Raw genomic sequence first — 18,572 nt, 5'->3', positions numbered from 1 at the left:
CCAGAGCACTAGATGGAACTACTAAAAGCATTTTAAACATTTCGAAAAATTCAAAAAATTTAAATTTCTTTCATTTTATAAATAAAAAAATATTTCAATTTTATTAATTATATATTAATATTAATTTTAAAAATCAATTTTTACACAAAAAAATAAAAAAAATTCAACCGTTTTTTCTTTATTAGTTGCTTTCTACCTGTATATATATACATATATATATTATATAAATATATATATATACATATTAATGTATATAAATATCTTAAAACAAATATTTATGTAAGAAGTTAAGATAAACTGTGCAAGTTCCGGGCAAATGTCTGATCGAGTGATTGATAAACATGTCACTGTCACATAACTTCATTAGTAACAAGATTTGCCTTAGCATCTTAATGATAATTATGAAAAAGTTGCCATGGATAAAGAAAACAATGAATAAAAATTGACATCAACAGGTGATGAATTACAACCACTTCAAGTTTTTTCTTCTTCTTTTTACGTATAAAAATAAATAAACTTAATTATAATAAAAAAACACTCTACTAAAATAAATTAAAATTCTAAATAATCATTATTTATATCCATAAAATGTAAATAATTTAATGAAGTACTTCTTTCTAAATATTATTTAAAGATAATGACTAATTTATATAACGGGTTATAATTACAGTTTTACGTAATATTAAGTTACATAACTATTAAAATAAAGCAAATACTTCTACATGTATGGGATTAATTGCAATTATATTATATAAAATGATAATTATTAACGATTAAAAACTATAAAAACTAAATTACCATCGTTAGTAGGGCCAGATTAAGTCTTGTGGGCCTAAGTTGTAACATTAAGAGGCCTTTTATTTTTCTTTTATTAAATAATAATTGATGTATATTAAATGGTTTTCTGAGCTTCGATAGGCGTGTGTTATACAAATTCAAGTTTCATTTAAAAATAAACGTAATTGAAAATTTAAAAATTATAAATTTAAAACTTACGCCACATATATTAGAAATATAGCAATGTGGGAAGCGAGATGAAGCGAGGCAATAAGGCCCTAGGCTGTTGCTTGTTTAGCTTATCAATTATATACATAGAAACTATGTATAATACATTATTTTCGATTTATATTTTAATATTTTTATATTTCATTTTCTTATATATAAAATATTACTGATGTATTATTGTATGCATTGATATAGCACATATATATATATATATCTGAATATAATAAAAAGTATCATGTTGATAGAAAAACTGTAGAAATTTTATAATTAAAAACAGATTTTTATTGCTTTTTAACATATTTTCAAATATTTTACTGTTAAAATAAGCTCTATTAATTTTATAATTCCTTTAAAAAAAACAAATTTCTCTCATTCTAAAGAAATAAATAAATAAAATTACAATTTTATTTTGATTTTTTTACAAATTAAAATTGTATTATTTTATTTATTTATTTTCCAATTTAGAAAATTCGAAAAAAATTTAATTTCTATTTTTTTTTTAATATTAACTCTATTCAAATGTCATTTATAAAAAATTATTAAAGCAAATATCATTTATTATTACAAATTGAAATGATTATATTAAAGTAAAAATTTTAAAAACAAAATTAATTTTTCAGTTTATAAAATTCATTAATTCAGTATAAAATTTATATTTAAAAATATTCAAAAGGTTTATTTTATTAAAAATTTGCTTAACTTGTAGCATTTTAAATTTAATCATAAAATTTATTTATCAAAAACCTCTCAATACAAATTTAATATTTATATAGAAAACACTATACAAAGTCTGTATATATATGAATATACATGTACTATACACAAGTATAGAAGGGCAAGAGAATGGTAGAAAGGCGAGCGAATATACTGGTGTAGGAGGGCTTCAAATATATAAGAAATTGTCAAGCGGGCGATTGTTTTAAATCGAAAATTCCATTTAGAAATTGCTATGAAATTATTAATGTGGAAATGCAACTAGAGAAAATAAGATAGAAGCACTTGATCCATAACTTGGAGAACAATAAGAAAACAACAAAAGTAAATTAATTGATCCGTTATTGTTTGCGGAGAGACTGTAAGTCCACCAAAGAAAAGAAGTCTTTAATAGAAAAATAGATCAATGAGAGAATCTACTCGAAGTATAATTCTTCTAACAACACCTTGGCCAAACTGTCTCTAATTTTCATTAAATCCTTTACAAATGAAAAGCTTTAAAGAAAATGGAAATTATTATCATGTACAGTGATAAACATTCGACCAGTTTATTTGCATCCTGGCTTTAAGAATTTAAATATTTTGTATGTTAACGTAGAAAAATATCGAAGTTAAGCGTGTACTTTGATAAAATAAGAATTGATAACATATTCTTCTTGGTACAAATATATTTATTGAACGAGAAATTATTTATTGTGACGTGGTCACAATGTCGGGCTCGTATTTTTAACTTATTTAATTTAAAATATAGGCCTTGATTTTATTACTGTCTTGCCCCTTTACATCATACTTTTTTTGATAACAACAGAGCCGTACCCGTCATCTATGTAACTCCGTTCTGGGGAAAATTCTTGAATTGAAATCACGTGACTTGTATATAGTTTCTATATAGTTAATCGGGGCCTCCTGCCCCTAAGCTTTCTGGTCTCGACTTTCATCTATCTAACACTTTTCTCGAGATTAAGGAAGGACAGACATACAGATCTTCGTCCTTCCGTCTAACAACTTTTTCAAATTGTAGCCCAATAATTGCATCAATATTCGTAATTTACTGCATATACATTAAATTACGAATACCTTTATCGTCATATATTCGGAATTAATCAGACTTATCTTTCTGAAGAGCGGTTATGTTAAAAATTATATTCTTTAAATAAATTTAAAAAAAAAACTTTTCATACACGCAAATGAATATTTTTTAAGAAATATTTTTGGCCCTAAAAGCCCGCTTTCCCTCTGCATAGACTTGCATATATCAGTAAAATTGTATTCATTTATGTAGTAACGACATAAAATGTATATATGAACAGGGTACAAGTATCACGTGTACAGTACATAATACAAGGTGTATTATGTAACTAGACAAAAATGTACATAAAAATATCCGAAAAAAGAGTGACAAAATAGTTTTTAAAATATGTTTAATAGAAAAATCCTATATATTACAAAAATAATGTCTCTCAAAAATATATATATATACAATATACAATATTTAAAAATGTTAAAAACAAATATTTATAAAATGTATAATTGACAGAACACTCGTATATACAGATTTAGGCTACATTCAGTAAAGTATGCACATTAATATTAACAAACAATTTCGAATATACAGGATGGCCCAATGAGTTAACAGTGTTTTTGTATCGCGTGTTTCAGGTACACTTGTACGAATTATGAATTGAATTTAAGTAAAGCGTAGCAATTTGTTTATCAAACGTAGTCTTTACGGTGGTTAACTGACCACCCTGCACTTACATTAGAAAATGTATATAAAAAGAAAAAAATGTATGTAGTTAGTAATGTACAGTACAGTACTGTATACATTATATGCCCCAATATAAAAATCCACAGCTTGTATTTCGATTATACAAGTCTTTTGGGAAGCATTTTATAAGATTCCGTTGATTTTTTAATGAATTTTATTCTACATAAATTCACATTGGGACTATTTTAATTATTATATATCACATATTATTACAAATTTATTTCCTATGAATTGTTTTTATATACAAACCAATATAAGCTAGTAGACGATAGCCCACTATTAATACACACAGTAACATGATATCCCAAGTAAGATGATCCTTGATAAAAAAAAATAATAATAATTTATTTTAAATAATAATTTTAATTTTTTATTATTTTAAATGATGTTAATTAAGCTCGGAAATGAAAAAAAAAATAGCATTTAAAACTTTCTTAATACATTTTTTCTGCCCGAAAAAATAGGAAAATTATGCAGATTTTAAACTTTTAAAAACATTTTAGGTTCTATATTTAAATTTTTTAAAGTTATTTATTGTCTAATAAACAAAATTTGATCTCATTCCTTTATCTTTTTACACAAATTATCCTGTCAAACGGCGTATAAACAAGTTAATTAATTATTATTACACTTCCGGAGAGTATACAAAATTAATTTTTAACCCCTATTTAATATAATTATAAAAGAATATCTAAACTTAAACTGATGCCACGAATATTCTAAATATCGAACAAATATAAAGAGCAGACACACAGACGGTAAAGTAAAATAATAATAATTTATAGTGAAATCGAAGAAACATCATTAAACTTCCAAAACAGAATTTTAACTCGTTAATAATTTAATTATTGTTTTTAAAATATCAGGCAGACAAACAGACGAATCGAATCATTTTTAATGCCTTTTATACATAAAGAAAACTTCGCCAAAAATTAATAAATTAAGATTTTAGAAAGCTTTCTTGATATTATTTGACCTTAAAAAATTATATTCTTACGTAATTTAACAGAAGAAAATTGAATTTTATGTTATATATTTCATATATATATATACTTTTTCTTTAATTTAGATCATGCTCTATTAAAAATGAATTGAAAATTGAATTTTTCTATATATTTTTCATCTTAAAAATTAATTCATTTTGATATGTTTTTATATTTTTCTTACATTTTTAAATATTTAAAAATTAACTTTAAATAATAATTGAAATAGAAGTAAAAATTAAAAAAATATATATATTTAATTAAAATCTAATTCTTATTACAAGATCATTTAAAAAATATTATTAAATAGAAGTAATTAAATTAAATTCAATCAAGCATTATTATTACTATTATTAATAAATATAATTTTGTTGTTTTCATTTGTAAAAATCATTCTATATGTATTAATATATTTTAAATATTTTATTAAGCTTTAAATTTTTGAAAAAAAATAAATAAAATAATAATAAAAATTTAATTAAATGAATAATTTAATCCCAAAATCATGTATGTAATTGTATATATGACATTAAAAAATGAATAGAATTAAAGAAAATTTACTATTATTTATTTAATGAAATCTACTTATTGGAGCATCAAAAGAATCAGTTTCTTTTCTTTTTTTATTTGAATTAAAAATTAATTAATATAAAAGTAGCTTTAGTTCGAATAAAGTTTACATAAAGGGATTAATCTTTCTTATTTTTTATGTAAAATATTCAATTAATTTAAAAAAAATAACAAACCTTATTAAAATTTAATGATTCTAAGACGATGTCTCCATTCTTTATACATACAGTCGAGTTGTTACATGCTGTAAAATATTATAAATAAACTATTTTAAACACTTTATAGGGTTAAATTTAAAAGAATAACAATTAAAAGAGGTTTTAAAATGTCAAGAATATAATTTTTAATCGTATTTTTCTGTATAAAAACTGTGACTTCACTCAGTTCGCATTGCGAACTGTATATTGATGAATTAATCTGTATAGAAACTAGTTAAAAATTGATTTAAAAATTACTTATAAAATATTCATTTGAGCTTAAATTAATTGAAAAATGATTAAAATAGGCTATAAAATCTTTAAAAATTTAACTTTTAATTACTTTTTCTTCTGTATAAATACTGATTAACGAATGCATTTTATTCAATTAGTACATATTTCTTAAACAGATTAATTCAATTATTTGAATATTTTATAAATAAATTATATTTTTTATTTAAAATTTTATAGCTTAAATTAATTGAAAAATGATTAAAATCGAATGTAAAAACTAAAAATCGTATTTTTTAATCACTGTTTTCTGTACAAAAAGCGATTAGTGAATATGTTTTACTCAGTTTACATTGCAGTTAGTACTTAGACGAATTCATCTGTATAGAAAATACTTAAATGTATTCAATCGAGAAAATATTTAAATGCATTAACCTGCTTAGAAAATATTTAAATGAAATAATCCGTATAGAAAGTATTTAAATGATGTAATCTATGTGGAAAGTTTCTAGTGAATTAATATGTAATAAAACTATTAAATGTTAAGCGTAATTAAATATTTCATATTCTAGTAATAAGCATTTATGTATATTAAGCATGCCTAAACATATTTTATTCATTAATTAGAAATTAAATATAAAATATGTAATCATCAACCATACAGATGTATTCATCTGTATAGAAAGTATCTGAATCTATTAATTTACGTTTACAATGGACGGAGAAAATATATCTTTATTAGTGTTTATATTAAATATTTAAGTGTATAAATATATTTTAATAAATTAATATTTAAAACTTTTCTTTATAAAGTATATATCTTTTGTTTGTATTGAAAGAATTTAAAATATATATTTTTATATTAATAAATATATTTATGAAGAGAAATAACTCATATATATATATATATATATAAAATACGTGATTATTGTATTATAAATATTAATAATTTGTATTTATTTTTAAAATTATTTATAAAAATATTTTATATCTGCTTACCAATATGTTCAACTCCACTCCATTGAATGATACTCATTGCTTCGTTTCCATAGTAGAACCATGATAAATATTTTACCCAGTCAAAATAAATGGGTATCGTCCTTAAAAATTAAAATATGCTTTTTAGAAACGTATATAATGTATAAATTAATGAGGATATTATGAATTTCTTACTCTATATTCAATAAAAATCCTCCGAATAACATGAGAGGTATAATCATTGGTGGTCCGATAGATATAGCCATACTTATAGAAGTGCTACAACTCGATATCATGTAACCTTAGACGGTGGGAAAAAGTTAATTTTATTAATTACTATTAAAAATTAACATAAAATTTTACGTTAAAAATGATTTTATTTTTTATTCTTAAAATGTCACATTTTTGTCTAATATTTTACTTTAAAATTTGACAAATTTAGGTTAAAGATATCATTTTTATCTACCAAAATAGGATGCTATTTTTTGCTATATAAGAAGAGAAAGAGTATGATTAACATCCATTTATCTTCATTGTATTCCAAAAAGAATCATTCTAATAGTTGCTGTAAAAAGTAATGTAATTTTTCATTCTGCAGTAGATAATATAATAAAGATAGACTTACCAAAGGAACAGGCGGCATTCGATGCTAGAGTCACTATCCCAACACATAAAAAAAATGAAGTGACGTCTGCTCGGAGACCTAATTAAAGAAACAAAATTGAAAGGAGCAAGAAGAAGAAGGGAAAAAAAACTGTAGAAGGAGGGGGAGAAAACGATTGATTTCAATCTGGATTGTTTTTTATACACAATTGATTCGGTAAAGACAAATCTCTTAATCTAATAAGAATAAAAAATAAATAAATATATAGCTATATATACAAACACACTCACCTACCATCCAGTAAACAATTGAAGTAAACAAAGCAGGAAGAACAATAAATGTTGGAAGCTACAGAAAAGAAAATAAAAAATGTCAATGAAGTCTTAAGAAAACAAGACTCGAGAATCAGTTTTTTCCCTACTCTCTCCCTCTTCCCTTGTTTTAGTTTGGCTTAACTTACCTCAGCTAACATTTTGCAGATAACGTAGATCCCTACACGATACATCCCATTCCAATGTTCTCTCAAGAAGACCGGTATATCAGCGCAGAAGACCTTAATATAATTAAAACATCAGAAATTTTAAATATTAACAAAAATATATAGGAGACTTTATGATTTATCGTTTGAGTAAAAACATTTCTTTAGTGTCTTATCAATATAGATCACTAGATCTACTTACATTAATAACAGCTAACATATTTTGAAAGGTCACATTCGTCAACAGGAGAAAAAGTACGCCATTTATATTCATGATACCGTCTTGATCAAGTGTTTGTTTCCAGTACATAAATCCCAAAATCAAAGCAACGATCTGGTAAAAGGGGAAGAGAAAAATATGTTTCTTATACGTTAAAATAAACAATGTTTCTATGATAAATTAACAGATGTTCTACTAAACGAAACGTCGAGTTTGACATTAATTATAGCGAAAAATCGTACGATACACGAGACATAAAAGGAAAAAATTTAATAACTCATAAATTAATTAATAGCTAGTTTTCTTACAAATAATAATAAATTTGAAACGTTTTTTTTCTATGGAATAAAAATAAACAAATGGCAGAATTTTAATCCACTCCTCTTCAAAATAAAAGGAGAAAAAAAATTAAGATTATATTAATTACTATTATATGTAGTCTCACAAATCAATTTAGCGAACAAATTTAACTCTAATCTCTTAACTAGAATATTGTCATTAAGCAGCTAAATTATGTTATAATTGCTATTAATTACGTTAATTCGTCAAAAAGAGATTTTTCGGGGATTAAATGTTTTCAAAATTAAAGATGCAAATTAGTTTTTATTAATTAATTTCCTTAAAGAGAGAGAGCGAGAGAGAGAGAAAGAGGAAAAAAATGAGAGGCAGAAAATAATCCTTAATTCTGTTTTGTAATACTAGAAAATTTAATTAAATTAATTAATTTTTTTTTAAAAACCTATAAAAGGTTGCCGAATGCTACAGCTTTTTACTTTTTGGTTTCTATAGTTATGTTCTTTTCTAATATAAATCTTTAGATACTTTTTTCGAATGGTAAGCTACTTACTATTGTCTGCACAAATCGCATTGTTGTGAGAATCGGATTACGTCTTATACTTAAGAAAGATCTCCATATGATGACATAGAACTGAACCCACCAAGATGCTTTGTACCTTTGACAAGAAAATATTTAACTATATACAGCTCTGTTTTATGTATATTAATAGACCAAAAAAAGTGTGCAAGAATTACTTACATGCAGTTTTTTGTTACGTTCTTTATCTATTAAATAAAAATTGAGAGGAAAATATATATATATTATAACTTTAAATTAGATTATTAATAAAATATTAAGATACATTTTCTCTATCAAAATAATAAAAAAAAAATGATGATTAAATTTGCAAACCCTTTCTGCGCTTTCTTTAATAACTTCTCCGTTTGTCAAAGAACGATTTCGGATATTTGCATACGATTCGCAGATTTGCTTTATCAAAATAAAACGTCAAAGATTGAATTTACATTTTTATATATATATATATATTGATGGTAACGAAAATTTTATTAATTTAAACTCACTTGAATTCTCTTTTTGCTATATTCTTCTTGATCAGGTAAAATTGAAAGTTCGCTTATAAAAAAGTCTGCTGGGTTAAAATTTGTTGGACATTGTAACCCTAAACTATTAATAAAACACTTTTTTATAATAATAAACTGTAAAACTTTAATATTAAAATGATTATAACGCAGCCAAAAATTTAGTTAATCGTGTAGTATGTTGTGAAAACCAGTCGTAAACTGAGCTTGAAACAATAGCTATTTTCCTTTTAAAGAATACTTGGAAACGTGGTAAAAATAAAATTAAATTAATTGCAATTTAAGATTTACAACGGTTAATTGTTTTTTGGGGGGGGGCATTTTGCGTATTTTAAAATTACCTTTCGATACAGTAGATTTATTAGAAGAGTTACATGTTACATATATCAATATAATGTAAACAGAAAAATTAGAAAGAATATATTTTAATAATATAAACTGAGAATTATATTATTGCTATATAAAAGCTTACTAGGTTTGTTTAATAGGGTGAAGGTAAGAATTACAATATCCTATTAAATATGCCTACAACATAAAAAGATAATAGTATAAGGATCGCAATTTATTGCTTTGAACTACAGTAGAATCCATTTAAAATATATTTAAGTCATTAATAAAAAATTCAATTATATTTTTCAAATTTTCATTATTTTATTGTAAAAATTATCAAAGTTGAAGAGCTTTAAGCTTTATAATAAAGGTGCTGCAAGGAAATATATAGGCCTATATAAATATAGAGCAAATATAATAAATGAATTATAACTAATTTAACATGGACTTCAAATGATCATTAAATTGAATCTTTATATTTAAAAATATATATATAAATTCGCGAGTGGAAATCATTGCGATGCATTATCTCTATTCAAAATAATGAATATTTTCTATTAACTTTGGAAGTAGCTCTACGTATAAAGGTATATAAATTATTCCCAAAAATGATTAAATTACCAGAAAAAATTCTTTGTAAATAATTTTTAATATTCTATGATAATCGCTTTAGTCTGTGTTTAACGAATGGAGAAGAAATTCTATCTGATTCTTAATTAAAAAATAAATAAAAATCTATATATTATTTAAGTCTTTACTACAAAAAATATTGATTTTATTTGAAATTTTTTAAAGTAGGTTTAACAAATGAAGTAGATTAACTCGCAAATTTGGCCTCGGGTGAATTGCTTCTATTTTTGTAAATCCTAAACATCTGATGTAAATTTATTTAAAATTTTGCTGATAATTTTTCTTCACTAATCTTTACAATCATTTTTAAAAATAGTATAATTTATTATTTATACACCATTTTTTATTTTAAACGCTAGATAATTGTATCATACAATTTTTTAAGAATATGTTTCTATCTTCTATGAAGGAATAGTTTCAAATTTCTAGGAAAGACCGGAAATTTTATGTAGAATTAAAACATTTCTGAATAATTATATCTAAGCTATTTTCTGTATTGATATCAGCACGTAGGCCAGACAGAACGAGGCATCAATGAGGCAGTTTGGCTCAGATTCCGGACACAGATAAACGCCAAAATTTAGTAAACTTGTGTAAAAAACACTTTACGAAAATAAAATGTTTGTTTTTCTTTGTTTTATTGGCTTTATTTATACATTTTTATAGTGCAGGAGGGGAGCGAACATTACATTTGTTACTGATTCAAGACCCCATTCCATCTCTCTCAAGCTCTACTAAAACACATTAAATGATAACTTTATGCTATAAAAACCACTCAACAAAGATAAAATACTATTAATTTCAATTTTAAATATCATTTTAATGAGATTTTATTCGTGTTATGCATTCGATTGTGGAATCTAAATACGCCAACCGAATTTTGCGATAATTCAATGAAACCTTTAAGATTCTATACATTTATTTTAAACACAGATTACGTTTTGTGTTCGTTGTATCCGGATATAAAGTAAAGAGGATTTACTGTGAATTAATTTTGGACAAATAATACAAAACTTTATTCTAAAATTTACTTGGCTAAATGAATTCTCCTTTGTATAATTTATAAGATTTTTGTCTTCTATAGCAAATAGTAATTGATATTGTGATTTTTCCCTGTAATGATTAGAGGAAGAATCTCGGTAGTTACAATTTCTTTTGTAAAATTAATGAAATTTTATAGTAAAATTTTTTTTCTGGAGTGCACATTTCTTTTTCGTACGATTTAAATTAGATAAATCTTTTTAGTTTAAAAAAATAAGATTAATTTTAAATTAATAATTACCGTAGAACTTTTACACTTCACTAGATCTTAAATTAGTTGAAATTTTTAAAGGAAACGTTTGATTTTTTACAAGAATTTAAATTAAGCTAGTTAAGTTGTTTTTATGTGGCGATGTTTCAACCTTAAATTATTAAAAAAATAGATCTAGTAGGTTTTTTTGAAAATTGAAAAATCTTTTGTGTCATTCAACACTTTCCTATACAGAATATCAAACAAAATAATCCAATAGTGACTCGGAAAGTTCAAAACAAACATATTTTGAATAATCAACACATTGAAAGTTGAAGAGCTCATTTTCAATGTTTGCACAACATACGACCTCATTTACAAAGAGAAAATGTATATTAAACATTCTAAATTTGAAATTTTCTTCTATTTACTATCTATTTAACATTTTTCTTTATTTACCGTGCAAGGGAATATTACAGATTATGAAGAATTAAATGAACTTACTCTGAAAAGAAATCTAAAGCCCTAGAAGCACTACCCATAAATGCGACCTGTCCGTTAGCTAGGAATAATACTTGATCGAAAAGTGCATATACTTCCGATGATGGTTGATGTATGCTACATACGATAGTGCATCCTGCAGCAGCCATTTCTCTTAGGATACTGATAATACTCAATGCCATGAAGGTATCTAAACCAGAAGTTGGTTCGTCGCAGAATAGCAATGATGGATTGGTTAATATCTACAGCAAGAAGTGAATATCCAAAGTAAGAACCATATAAAAAATATTTTTCTGACTATTTATAATAAAAATCGATATAATTTTACCTCAGAAGCAAAAGATAATCTCTTCATTTCTCCTCCTGATATACCTTTAATTCTGCCAGGAATTCCTATATTTGTATTAGCGCATTTTGACAAACCTAGCTATAAAATATGATTTTTTAAAATATTATTTTAATTAATAATTATAATATTAATAAAAATTTTCCAGGTTTTTAACAAATATCAGTATCAGCTCATCAATTTATCTCGTTTTTTGTTCCCAAAATATTATCTCATCGCTTCTTATCTGATCGTTATCAGACTTTTATCAGTTGTTCCACTCCATAAATTTTGCATTTTTCTTCATTTTAGATTTATTCAAAAGTTTTTATTCAACAGGAATATAATAATATTAAATATCATATATGCATATATTGTTATACAATTATTTATTTTTTATTTGTAGAATTTTAAACCATGGATAATTATATTTATATCGAATAAGTCGTAAAAATTTTCCTGATGTAAAGAATAGGAAAAGAAAAGTCTTAAGAGAATACAAAAAAAAAATCATAGAAATTTTTGGTATAAAATTCGATTAAATCACGAAAAACCTAAATATAACTTTAAAATAAAAAGCCGAAAAATGAATAGAAAAATATTTAAATTTCAAATGAAAATGTAGAGATTGTATTAGAATATATTTGATTCATTAAATATGCAGAAAATATTCGAAGAAATCAGATTACTCTAACTAGAATTGTACGTAAAAAAATAAACACTCACATAAGCAATAACGTCGTCTACTCTTTGCAAACGAACTTTCTTCGATAAATTTTGATCCATCCTTAATAATGCCTTTAAATAAATAATAAAAATTCTTACAAATTTCTAAATATTCTATTCTACTTTTCACCTCATCAAAAATTTATATATATATATATATATATATATATATATACGTATGTACATTTTAGAAAAAAGATAATAATAATAATAAGACATTCACCTGAAAAATTAAGTGTTCTCTAACAGTTAGAGTTCCAATGAAAAGATCGTCTTGCTGGACATAACCAGACATTCCGATAATAGAATTATCCATAGGATAACCATTTACACTAACTTTACCATAAACTGAAACATTTTGGAGATTTCTAGACGTTAAAACGTTCATTAAAGTTGTTTTACCAGCACCACTAGATCCCATTATGGCTAAAAGTTGTCCAGGTCCAATGTTACCACTCACTAATCATTGATAAAGAGATAGGGTTGTAAGTTTAGTATCCATTAAGGATATAATGAAAGCTTTTGCATAAAAATCAATATATTTACCGTCACGAAGTATGTATCGATGTTCGTGTTTCTTTGAAGATTTACTAAAAAACCATTTTCTCTTCGGAGCCTCAACAATAGCTGTTATGTTGTTCCAAGATAGAATGACATCTTGGCAGCTTAAAATACTGACATTCAATGATGTATTTTTCTAGAAAAATATTTTAAAATTTTAATTAAAAACTTTTTAAACTCTTTATTTAAAAAGTAGGACATAGCATTTAAACATCAAACACCAGAAATTCTTCTTTTTATAAAGTCTAACCTCATACCTGAATTTTAAAAAGTGTTTTTTTTTTGTTGTTGCTTTTGCTAGAGGTACGGGTTAATAACCTAAATTTTGCTGATAAGACGATAGAAAAAATGTCCAAGGCTAGTTAAAGTTAGTTGCTCAGACGAGATTCATCGTCTACATATCACTGCTTGTAAATAGCTAATGGCAACTATAGACTTTTGACTCAATAAAACAAATTTAACTATTCATTATCCTCTATTAATAAGGAGGTTTCGAACAGAAAAAAATATCCTAGTCATTAGAGTAATATTTAGTTTGTATATATACAAACTAAGGGATTACCATCATTATACAAACTTTGAAAGGACATTGTATTTCACAATATCATTAAATTTCATCTGAAAGCCAAATTAATGGTATCTATAGAAAAATATGTATTTAAAGAAGATAAAGAAGAAAAAAGCGGTAAAAGAAAAAGAATGCAAAATACATTTGCTTCACTTATTTTTGAGACTAGAAAACTGAAGAAAAAGATAACAACAGACAATGCCGTTAATGTATCATAAGTGCATGTACTTTTTCTTAAGTGCAGAGTAGTTTTACAGAAAATCCAAATAAAGATAAATCCAAGGAAACAGTAGGAAATAATTGAATTGTCTAAAACAGCTTGTTCTGAAAATGAAAGCTTGTAAGTTATCCAAGCAGAGAGAACGTTATAAAAGAAGAAGAAGAAGAAAAAAAAAAGCTAGACATTATTTTGTTAAATCTTGTGTCAGATCTGGATATAACATAAATGCATCAAAAACAATTCAAAGATAAAATCTATGTGTCTTTCCTTATTACTATGTACTGTGCTAAGTTAATATCTTGGGAGCATCGTGTGAAAACCAGTCCTCTGTGCAATCTGCTAGAGTTACATGTAAGTCTATCTGACATGTTGTTTCAGACTCGCTTCTCTGCCTTCCGTGTTACCAATCGTGTCGAAATGTCACCCAATGTGACATGCGTAAGTCGATGACATTGTTGTCCTGGGGCAAATGTCGACATCTCTACTATTAGGCTTTGTTTGAACAATAAGAAAAATAGTATTTTTTCTATCTCCTCCCCTTACTCAAACATCCAATTTAAGGGATTTTTTTTAAAAACCTTTTCGTAGATAATTTTGCTAGTTATATATTTTCAGATGTACGAATCAATACGTTACGTGTTCTCTCTTTGTCCACAGAATTGAATGATATGCATTTTTTTTAAAGTGTAAAATATCGAGAAGAAAATAATAATAAAAATCGTTTTCCATTTATATCACATTCTCGGCGATAACTCAATTTTCTGTATTTCTATATCAAATATATCAAAATATGATTTTTACACGATACTTTGATGCAGTTATACTCTCGATATTTTAAATACAAATATACACATCGCTTATTATTGTACACGAATCTTCTTTTGATCAAAATAGATTTATATATTCAAAAATAGAAACAAAAATAACTATAAAAAATTGCTGTAAAAATGACTAATTTCTAAATATTATTTATTTAAAAAATATCAATATTAAATTAATTTTATCTAGAGTATAATTGATTTAACATATATATATTTTTTTCCTTAAAAAAATTACATTTTTTGTATTTAAAAATTCAGAAAATTTAGCAATTTCTAAGAATAAATTTGAATCTTGTTAAGCAGAAAATGAACGTTTTCTATCTGGAAATTAATAATAAATAATATAAGATAAAATTTATTACCTGTTTTGAAATTGAAGAATAATTTTTAAAATTATTAGTTCCATTTCCTAAAAGAGGTAATTTTTCTTTCTTCATATTAATCTAAAAATAATAAATTTTCAAGAATAAATATTAAAGTTATTTGTTTATAATAATTAGAAACTGTTTACAAAGTAAAATTGCATATAAATTCGACTGAAAAATCTGTTATTTAAATGTTTTAATTATAAAATATTACATATTTGAATTTATTTTTAATATAAGTTAATCTTTAAAACGATTTTTTTACCTCAAGGCGAAATGTCAGCGTGAACTTTTAACCTTTTTTTATGTAACTCGACGACTTTTCTTACCTTTTAAACTTATACCTTTGAAGTAATATGATACGAATGTATAATCTTTTTCAGCTTTTTTTAAATTGATAACTGATTTTTTATTTCGTTTTATTAATTCTATAGATATTTAAGAAACCATAGAAACGGAATTCAGTATCGTGATGACTATTTTTACATTTTATCTATTATATTTTGTTATACCAATATATATATTTGTAAACAAGTTGAAGGAATAAAAACATTTTTAAAGCTATTTTTAAATGTATTAAACGATTTTTTCTAATTTAAAGCTATTTTTGCTCATTTTTAATATGTATACACACTAATAATTTTCAATTTTTCTGATCTTCTTCTAAAGATAAAACTATCCAATTACAATGTAATCAATACAAAAATTATGTAAGAACTTATTTTTGTAATAAGTATAACTAATGAAGAATTTTTTAAAGAACAAATAAAATGTTATAAATTAAAAAGTATTTTTTGATGATAATATTTTGTATAATGAAGCGAATACAAATAATTATTTCGTTTTTTTTTACTTATTTGTTTGACCACGTTAGCCTTTACATTTAGGTCAAGGAAAATTACATTTTTTTCTTATTTTCCTGTGCGTGTATTAAAATAATGAGCACGTCTGTCAGGTAGGAGGAAAAATTCTTCGCCGTAAAAAGTATATTTATATAATAAGACTACTTAAAATCTATAAAATTTATTATTTTCTATATAAAATATGGTTTTAAAATACGTTAAATTCCAAGAACAGGTCATACTGTTTACCTGTTGAGGAATAGGGAAAGAGGGGGAGAGAGAGCTGGAAGGGGGACGAGATAAAAGTGAAGAAAATGTTGTGAAAACATACAACGACATCTCAATACGAAACGAAGATAAGGAACATTTAATCAACTTCATATTATTTATCGCTTAAGGCATCCATAATACATCTAGACTCCAATTTAATAATTTTACAACAATTTAAAGAGGGGGAAAACTCTGAAATTATCCACAGAATAAGAGAACAGATGTTATAAATGAGATATAATCCGTGTTAATAGGAGAAGCAATCACGCAAAAAATAAAAAAAAACTAAGTAAAAAATTTAATCGTTGGAAAATCGTGATTAATTAGCCACTTAATCGAATTTTTAAACAATTCGAAATTTTTATTACACATCCTAAAATCAGTACTACACCTGATGATAATATAAGGATATCTCTATAAAAGATATAGAAAAATACTACTATAAAAACGAGATACATAATATCCTACCCACCTTATTTATTTCTTAAAGAGTATAACAAATAAATATCCAAAAGTATTAAGCTGAAAAATATCTTGTACAAAGTCTAAAAGAACTTTTTCCCCTTCATCCAGCCCATTTCATCACGTGATAGATTGAAGAGGAGGAGTCACCGTGTCAATCCTTTTAAATTTATCCACTTAGGTTGTTAGTTTCATGTTGACAGTTATAAATAAAATGATCTAATTTTAAATTTAAATTTATATTAATTACATCATTAATTTAAAATATTAAGTAATTACGTTTTTATATACCTACACACGTTAGAAAGTAGAATATATCAATTATTAGATAAAGTCATTGAGCCTGTTATGAATTCTTCTGTAGATGGAGATAAGAAATAAATTTTCTAATAAATTATTTAAATATATGTATACATATATGTAGGTTAGATCTACATTTGGTGCTGTATATTTTTATGGGATACAAGTCCCGAGGCATGAAATGTATCTCGAGTCGATTTACAGTTGAATTGAGAATCCAGTTGACAGCTTAGAAGGTTGGAAGTGTAGATCTGACCTTCTGATGTCAGGAAGAGCCCTAAAATGAGGGATAACTCTAGTTTTTTTTTTTAAATCCAAGATTTATATATATATATATATATAGCGTGACAAAATCTATCCCTACACCATATGTCCCCGACCGAAATTTAAAAATTAAACTCGAATATTACCACAGTTATAAAAGATGAACGTGAATTAATAACAATAATAAAATGATTTTAATGCATCGTAAATGGATAAATTGAATTTTGAAAGATTCTTTTAAAAGCTCTACTAAATAAAATTCATTTTGTCAAAATCCACTTTACAAAAATGTCAACTTCGTTTATGAATATCAAAAACAGCATTTTTTTTATTTTACAAGCTTTTGTTTTATTTTTTATTTACTTTTTCACAGCATTATATTATATTTTTCCTGTAAAAATTTCTATATATTTCCCTTTAAAATTCGAAAAAAAAATTCGCTCCATCATCTTATTAATTTAAGAAAGAAAAAATGATGCAGGAAGTTAATAAATGTAACTTATACCTATTATACTTCGAAATAATTACATTAATAAATATATGTTTTACATAATACATACTACATTTTTTCTATAAAAATTTCTAAATAAATTTACTACATTTTCTTATTCATTTAAGGAAAAACAATACAGTGAACTAACGACAACCATTTATATCGATTATAATTCGGAATTATTATATTGTTAACATACATTTTATATAATTTATATATTACAGGAGATTATTTTGTATGAATTTCTGTTAAAAAAAAAAGGTTCCTGAAAAAAGTAACGTGGCATTTCTTAAAGGTTCGACTGTATAAATATATATATATATATATATATATATATATATAATATATATATTTTCTTAAAAATAAAAGTAAAAAAATTCTAAAAAAATAATGCAAGGAGTTAATAAATATATAACTAGAAATTATTCTATAAAAGTATATTTTAAATCGTATGAAAAATAATTTTTTCGTAATTTTGTCACCTCATTTAAACTAGCGTATTCGAATTTGTTGAACAGAAAAATTGGAATCAACTCTA

General features: G+C 24.4%; 1 protein-coding gene across 1 annotated transcript; it reads right to left on the bottom strand.

Moving 5' to 3' along the window:
* Positions 1 to 3,357: 3,357 nt before the first annotated feature.
* w (eye pigment precursor family transporter white) lies at positions 3,358 to 17,071 on the bottom strand. The gene is made up of 19 exons (XM_067282465.1): positions 16,988 to 17,071; positions 15,401 to 15,481; positions 13,415 to 13,565; positions 13,092 to 13,327; positions 12,869 to 12,940; positions 12,146 to 12,244; positions 11,821 to 12,059; positions 9,108 to 9,210; positions 8,938 to 9,015; positions 8,785 to 8,810; positions 8,596 to 8,701; positions 7,731 to 7,862; positions 7,511 to 7,603; positions 7,341 to 7,398; positions 7,072 to 7,149; positions 6,642 to 6,747; positions 6,468 to 6,568; positions 5,217 to 5,284; positions 3,358 to 3,806 (listed from the first exon to the last, which is right to left on the bottom strand). Exons 2-19 carry the CDS (start codon positions 15,473 to 15,475, stop codon positions 3,705 to 3,707), a joined length of 1,923 nt encoding a protein of 640 aa, XP_067138566.1. The 5' UTR covers positions 15,476 to 15,481; positions 16,988 to 17,071; the 3' UTR covers positions 3,358 to 3,704.
* Positions 17,072 to 18,572: the final 1,501 nt, after the last annotated feature.

The sequence above is a fragment of the Centruroides vittatus genome, unplaced genomic scaffold (genome assembly GCF_030686945.1).
Source record: "Centruroides vittatus isolate TY-2023 unplaced genomic scaffold, ASM3068694v2 contig_955, whole genome shotgun sequence".
In the NCBI taxonomy this organism is placed as follows: domain Eukaryota; kingdom Metazoa; phylum Arthropoda; class Arachnida; order Scorpiones; family Buthidae; genus Centruroides; species Centruroides vittatus.
Note: the sequence above shows the minus strand (reverse complement) of the source record. Positions and strands in the feature narration are given on the sequence as shown.